This window comes from Mycetomoellerius zeteki, unplaced genomic scaffold, assembly GCF_001594055.1.
Source record: "Mycetomoellerius zeteki isolate Tzet28-1 unplaced genomic scaffold, Tzet1.0 scaffold156, whole genome shotgun sequence".
In the NCBI taxonomy this organism is placed as follows: Eukaryota; Metazoa; Arthropoda; class Insecta; order Hymenoptera; family Formicidae; genus Mycetomoellerius; species Mycetomoellerius zeteki.
The window spans coordinates 521,466-529,579 of record NW_017256511.1 but is presented as its reverse complement, the minus strand read 5'-3'; the positions used below and the strand labels follow the sequence as shown (position 1 = coordinate 529,579).

Sequence of the window (8,114 nt, the reverse complement as noted above, 5' to 3'; positions counted from 1 at the left end):
ATATATTATATATTATATTATATATTATATTACATATTGATTTTATGTCTTGTCAGTAAAAGATATTACATCTTTTTACTATTGATAAAAATGCTTAACGGAACGATATATGTAACAATATAAGAATAAGCTTTTTTGTTACCTGACCGACAAAATCCGGCCTAGATTTAAATGCGCTCAAAATCATATTTCCAAGATTGATATTATGAAATACTTCTTCTTTTCCAATTAATACGTCAATTTTTTTGTTGGACTTCTAAAAGATGCATAATAAAGTTGTTAATAAGACATATTTTTACTAATATCTATAGGATAGATTTTATTATGTATGTATCTGTTACCTTAGGCGCCATTTCGCTATTAATTCTTTAAATTAATAGTAATACTGACAGTACTTTTATCACAGAAATATTGAACAGCTCTTCTTGTGTCGCAACGAACACTAAGTCTAATATTTATTTCTGTATCTTTGCGATATAACGTTATGATTAAATGTTAATCGAATTTGTTTTGTTTGGATATGTCCTTCTAACCCGCGTGTAGTTGATGTTACATCGCAATGTTTTTATTTCGGTTTTTACTTTTATTTTTATATTCCGTATCTCTTTAGTAGCCGATTAATTTTCTAAATTGTTTAAACTTGGTTTATGCTATTAATTCAATACGTTTTGCCATTTGTAGTTTCGAAATTTTTATTTCGCTGAAAAATAAAAATATTTGAAAAAATATATAAAAAAAATTAAAATACCAATCGAATTCGCTATTAAATAATTTATTGACAATTTGTTGTGATCTATCTCTTGCCAATATCCACTAATACAAATTTGATCCTATTTAGACATAATTTTAACTCTAATCGCGACTTTAGTGAATCCGGAAATTTCCTTTTACTGTGATAAAAAATTATAATAAATTTTTACGACCTTATATAATTTTAAATTATATAATTTTATTTCTCGAATGTTATCTTTCAAAATAGAAAAAAAATTGTTTAAATTATTTTTAAACAAAGATACATTATTATAATTTTAAGTACACTAGACTCGCGAATACCAGTTGAGTCATAGCGAATACAGGTTAGGATTAAACTATCGTTATTTATTGCATTAATCTAATTACTTTATATTAATTATACATTATATTACATTGTAATTATATTAATAGAAATATAATTATAAATAGAATATATAATTATATTTGCTATACATAGTTTTTGATTGCTGTACCTACTGTATACAATATGGTTATTTTTAAATATATTTATAATGTAAAGTTTTATATTTTAATGATAAAATTTTCCGAAAATCGGTATCGATCCTTTTATTTATAAAAAATATATCGTTTGTCGAGCGTAACGATGTCATGCCAATATGTCATTCGCCATTAATCGCAACGTTCGCCATAATTTTATTCAAATCTTTAAGAGAGTAATTTTTGAGTAAGTATGTAATAAAATCAAATCTCAAAAAGTACATAATCTTTTGTTATATGAAGAATAAATCCGTAATGGAATTTCATATTTTCAGTATTATATTGTATATACAATCTGATATCTTACAGATAGCGTCGTATTATTATCGTAGTATGATATCATATGTGTATTTCTACTAATCATAAAAAATTATTGTCACATACTCAGTCATTAATTTTACATATTTAAATGTGTCTCAATCAATTTTTCCATTAGGGAGCCGTCGAATTTTATGTGTAATGAAGCATATCCTTACGCGGAGTTTATGACTGTTGGATGCCCGGTTTGCTACGAATTCCATTAGCTCTTCTTTTGTCACCTAGGCACAACGTGAATTTTTTATAAACAATTTTTTTCGACTTTATGAAAAGAAATGACCAGCTTTAAACCTTTGCTTCCAATTTTATCTCAACATAAGCTTTCAGGTGCTGACCATCTTTAGGATGTTTCACAGCTAAAATTACTCTTATATTTAATATCAATGTTAATTTTAGTAGGAATACTAAAAAAATATCAATTTTAGTAGAAACATATAGTATATAGAGGTTCCGTGTACACATATATATATATATATATGTGTTACAACGAATAAAACATAATTAAAATTACAATAAAATCGAGGTGTTTATTTTTAGTATATTTAATATAGATAATATATTAATCTTATAAAAATCTACAGAAAATTAATTTTTTATTTAAAATAATACTTTTCGTGCTTCAATTTTAGCAGCAAAATTGTTAATTATTTTATTAAAATTATATCCTTACATATATATAATATTTTATTTTCATTTAATACACAGCGAGCGCTCAACAACGGATGATAGCCACCGTTAGTAGTGAATGAATTAAAATATATAGAAATTTATATTTCCATTTTTATGTCCCAAAATTTTTCGAAACAAGTGCCTCGTTCATTAGTCCCTATTCTGACAGAGTGTAATATTTTGAAGTATTGAAAATAATAGAACATATTTTTGGTCAAGCTTTATACAAGCAATGCAAGATTACAACGTGTAATGCGTTGAGACGAAGATCTCATTCACTATTAATTACTGAGGACTGAGTTTAAAACGCATTTTTTTCACTTTTGAAGGTAAAATTTAGAATTTCTACAAAAGGAAATAAGAATTGAGTAAGAGTCAGTGATTGAGAAATATATAAGGATAAAAATAGAAAGTTTTATCGGATAATTTTAGGAAGAAATTAAAAAGCTATTTTTTATCTTTAAAATTGCAATCCGGATAGCATAATAAAAGATCTCTTAATATTATATTAAGATTATGTAATACTATAAGATGTTGCTAGAGAATCATCTCACGAAGAAGTTTTGTATCATAGAATCTAGAAATTCTACGGTAGCTGTTGCGGCACCATAGTTCAGCACGAATTGTATTCCAAGCGGATGACAAATCGTGCGTCGAAACCGAGAATGAATTATATCGCGTTTTCGCGTGCATCTGATATTCTGTAGCCGGAAACACAGCGCGCGATGATAGATCTTCCTCTCGTTTTCCCACCTGCAATATGTCTAAAATGCGTCAATTCGTCTTGACTCTCGAACGCTTTTATAGAATTAATGTATTGTACTTGGAAAATCGATTTTCAATTGAGGCACGCTACGGGAAACAATACCTATAGATTATTAAGGAAAATCGGTTTATCAATCTTTCACTATGTCGATTGTATGACAAAGATAAATAGATGAAAGTGTAATAACATTTTAATTTGTCAATATATGTATAATGCGAATGTTATTATTAGATTAAACAATATTATTTTAGACCATTTATGTAAGAACACAATCAATATTAAAATGCCTATAACGGTCGAAGCTGGATCTTTAATTCTTAAATAATTCAATCTTGAATTACTAAATATACTATATATGTACTTGCATATATATATATTCTGTATTTGTCTTTCGAACTGCGCGTCGAATTCTTTTCCGGACTATATAAACGCAATTAAACTACTGTAGTAAACTCGCGAATTAAATTGACAAGTAATTTTAATAATTTTGATACTCAATCAGACATCATATTATTAGATTAATCTTACAAAACATTATTAGATGAATAGATTTTTAAACAAGATCGATTTTTTTTACCAATATACTGTTCATAAGAAGTGAATAAGTGGTTTTAATTTTTTTATAATTTCTGATAACTCGTTTAATTTATTGATTTGTGGAATATCAAATACAATATCCGTGTGTGTATTGTTAACTTCTAATTGATAATGATTGAGAGCGGTAATCACATTTTTTAAATCCACTTCAAAATTTGTGTCACGATTCAGGATAAAGTTCTAATAATTTTATATACCGTGTAATTTGAAAAATATGTGAAAAATACACGCAATATGAAATAAATACATATTAAACTACAATATATACGTATCTCAAAATACACAGCACACAACATTATGAATAGAATTACATCTTGAAATTTGATATGAATTATAAATCACTTAAAGTGAATTTTAGCAGAAGAGCATTTACTTAATATTGGTTAACTGCTTATAGCAATCAACCATAAGTTCACCAAGATTGCACGGCCACCCTGACCCTTCTGTCGACAAGTCAGACGAGCCGAGGAGGTACCTAAGCGCTAACTAACTAATGGTCACGGCTTGGCCTGACGTCAGAAATACAACGGGGGTTGAACGATCGCGCGAGTCAAGACGATACATCAATTACCTGGCCTCGCCACTCGTTACTTTATTAGCCGCCATTGGTTGCTGTGTTCCCCACGACGAAAGCGCGAAAAACAAAATCAGAATCGTGCTGATAAGGCTTATAAAAAGCAGCTTGGAGAAAACGATGCTTCCATCAATGTTCTTTAAACTCGAATTTTCTGAAAAATTTAGAGTTACCCAACGCTGAACAATCACCGCATCTCTTTTATACGCTTCGATGAACGAACAAAAACATTATTCATGGGAGCCTAGATCCTTTTTTTCTCTTTCTTTTTTCTCTCTTTTTCCAAAGAACTCATTTCACGTGCATCGTGGGTTTTGTATTGTATCTTCGAAGGTTTGAATGAGGTAGTTTCAAAAGCGTAACATTTCCTAACAAAAGAGCACGTTCTAGAATTAGCCGAAAGCTATCTAATCTTGCTTCAGTAGAACAAGAATATTCTAAATAGGCAGAAAGAGAAGAGTGAGTTGACAATAGAAAGGAATATTCCTTTAATAGCTTTAAAAAAATGATTGCAAAGTCACGATCCTTTTCATGTGTAAATTCATTGCATTCCTTGTTTAATCAATGTTATTGTTAACAATTTTTTTTTTATTTGTTAATATAGTATATCGTTTTTTCTAATATAATTAAAGGTATTTTTTTTTTTTTTTTTAAGAAGAAGCTCATTAATTAATATCAAGTGAAAGTTACTCTAACAGAATTTCAATTTGATAAGATAAAAAGGAATAAACGGTGCATAATGTTGGAAATTTAAAGAAAAATTGATTCGAAATTAATTCAAGAATTTGTGATAAACAACATTTTTACTATTAGATGATATTAAAATTTTTATAAATTATTGTAAAAATTAATATTTATTTAAAATATTATAAAAATATCTAATAAAAAATATATATATGAAGATTTAACATCTACATTATGCTTTATGAATTTTATTTCTTTCTTTTTATATTTTTTAGTTTTTACTTTATTATCAACAATTTTATGTATTGCTCATTTATTACGACATAATTGAAAAAATATAATCTTTCAGAAAATAAATTTAAATGTTTTAAATCATTAAAATTTGATAATATATTTTGAAATACAATTTTAATGTAATAACTAATTATAGAGAAATAAATATGTTCTTTTTTTCTTTATGTTTCTATTCTTTTTTTGCAAGCGTTTAAAAAATTGTCTTTTAAATTGTGCTGCAAATGAGTAATATATCGTTTTATTTATTTTATACTTATTAAATATGTATATACACGCTTTTATTTAAGGATTTCAGTATTGCTTTACTTTATCTTGTATAAATTATATGATATTATATGATAGTATAAGATAATATATCATGATCTTGCAGATCGTTTAGATTCAAATCACAATGAAGCGTGTCTTGAACGCTAGAGGGTTAGCTGCTTCGTTGCACGATCGATCGATGTAAGTAGCGCGATTTAACCGGCCCGCCGGGGGTTTCGCGATGGAATTTTCCAAAATTCGAGAGAGCGACTGAATGCCCGATGGGAATTGCAAATTCCCCGACAACCACTTCGGTTCCGTTACGAGCGGGCGTTTCCGCTCGCCTCCGTCCTCTGTAAGCTCCGCTTCGTACGTGTGCCACCCTCGTTTTACTGGTATACACGTAGCTCGGTACGAGAGGCAGAATAAAGCCCGTAGCACACACAAAAGATATCTCATTGCACGCAGTTGCAAGTTGCAGCGCGTGCTATCTTGCATAGTCCAAAACAGTGTCTAGCTTTATGTTTGAAGTTACTTGGATTATTGTGTATATACATAATAACCTAAAATCAAGTTTTATAGAAGACAGTCAGGTCTGTTCGCGTTGCTTACACTCTTTGCACTCAATATCTTCGCTTTCTTTCTTTTCAATGTTCGAATATATCATATATTTATTTCACTTTAAGTGCAAAAATTTTTGGGGATTTCAAGCAACGCAAACAGATTTAACGATCGCAACACACATTCCAGTTATCTTAAACTTCTAGAAGAGATATCTGAAAAATCACTTTTTTTCTTATAAAAAGAATGAAGTGCACGCAATGTTAGTTGCGAGTAATACTCAATAAATTAAGTAACCATTGTTATTTATGTAAAATTTTTGTGATAAGTTTAGGTTAAAGAAAATTATTTAAATTAAGAATAAATTTTTACAATAAATAAAAGATGAATTTCTTCAATTAGAAATCATCAAAAATAGCTGCATTTAAATAATAAATATAATAATTCTTGATAAAATTTGATAGAATTAAAACAAATTGTAGTCTTTGAAAAGTGAGAAATTCTCTGATAAATCTGAATTCCTCACAATTTTAATTAAAAACAAAACTCACCGAAATAAATTTAAATTTATTAAAAATTTAAATTTACTAAAAAAAATGATCATAAAACTAATCTTTTAACAATTTAAAAAAGCATATTTGTAAACCACACGTGTTCAAGTGTGTGAAAAATCTAAATTCCAGTTTTATCTTCCAATGGAATGGCGTTGCATTCTTAAAAACACAAGTATTTATCGAAGAAATAAAAATTGTTTATTTATCGTATTTTCGAGATTAGGTATATAAAGAAAATTTGGAAACATGTCTAACAGAAATGATCGATAAAAATTCTTTACAACACTATGTATTTCAGAAAAATTTTTCTTGCTAAGTCGGTCGATCCAAAAAATATTTGTAGAAAGGCATAGAGAATATAGGCATGAGAAATATTTCACAACGATGTATCATGAAAACAAGACATTATTATAAAAACGTGACTACTCACGTTGCTGCATAAGAATTCTTGAATTCTTCAACCACTTTACTGAATGCTCTTCCGTGTGATATTAGCAATCCTTTATTTGGAATAGATTGAAATAACAATTAATCACTAAACATTTCAAACTAACGTTATTAATAAAACTAAACCTCGAAACCATACTCGCGATGAAAACAGGAATATAGAGTGTCTTGAAGCTATAAGTGTCGCTGCACTAGTGTCGGAGGGACAGAACTATAGAGCTAGATTATCTTCTACAAATCTTCTAAAAATCACTACATTTACTAGTTTCACAAAAATCACTGTTCATTTTCGCAACAGCCCATAGGCCGATATTCAGAGAGAGCTTCTTATTTTAAGATTGTTTCAGGTAAAGATGCTAATACTCTGATTGGTTCATAACATTTTAAAACTGTACTTAAAACGATCTTAAATATAAGAATCAACAATGAATACTGGCCTTATAAAAATCCAATTTAATACTAACCATTTTACTGAAAAATAGTGACTAATTATTATTATTTATTTTGAGTATTAGAAACAATTGTTCAGTGCTTAATAAATAATTAATCACTACCTTCTAGTACTAAATTTAAGAGAATACTCATTTATAATACATTTCATGGTTTTATCTAAAAAATAATTAACAAATTTTTTAAATACAATTAATAAAAGTAATCAATGTCTATTTTGACAAATTGATACATTTTGCACAATGATATACATAATCTCATTACGTTTTCAGGATACGTTTCTTTTTATTAACTATAATAATGCTACAAACATTTACTAAAGTTTGTCAGACCTAACTATGTATGTATTTTGTCATTTTTCTCAGACACTTGACCGCAGCAAAAGGGTTCGTGCCCTTTTGCACCATGTGCGCCATGGGCTTAAAGGCAACGGCAACGGGGCGCGCTTAGATAAGGGAATGAGTCGAATACCGCGGTTCTCTCCGTGGTGGCTACCCTATGAAATATTCAACGCGCCCACGGGCCACGTCGTCATTGCTTTTGTAGGAACGCAACCGTCGACGCCGCCGTCCCGTCGCGACGAGCCGGCGTCGTTGTCCGTCGACAGGATGCGTTATTTTTCTTCATTTCCCCAGCTATCACGTTCTCATCTGTCCACACATTCGTGCTTAGTTCGAGACCTAGGTGCCGATAGCACAGATAC

General features: G+C 29.1%; 1 protein-coding gene across 1 annotated transcript in view; it reads right to left on the bottom strand.

Moving 5' to 3' along the window:
- The window catches only part of LOC108720878 (uncharacterized), an 8,958-nt gene extending 8,605 nt beyond the window's left edge, over positions 1-353 (bottom strand). The window contains exons 1-2 of the mRNA XM_018445144.1: positions 342-353; positions 143-256 (exon numbers count right to left, since the gene is read on the bottom strand). Coding sequence (XP_018300646.1) covers positions 143-256; positions 342-353 — 126 coding nt within the window. The remainder of the gene's footprint in view (positions 1-142; positions 257-341) is intronic.
- Positions 354-8,114: the final 7,761 nt, after the last annotated feature.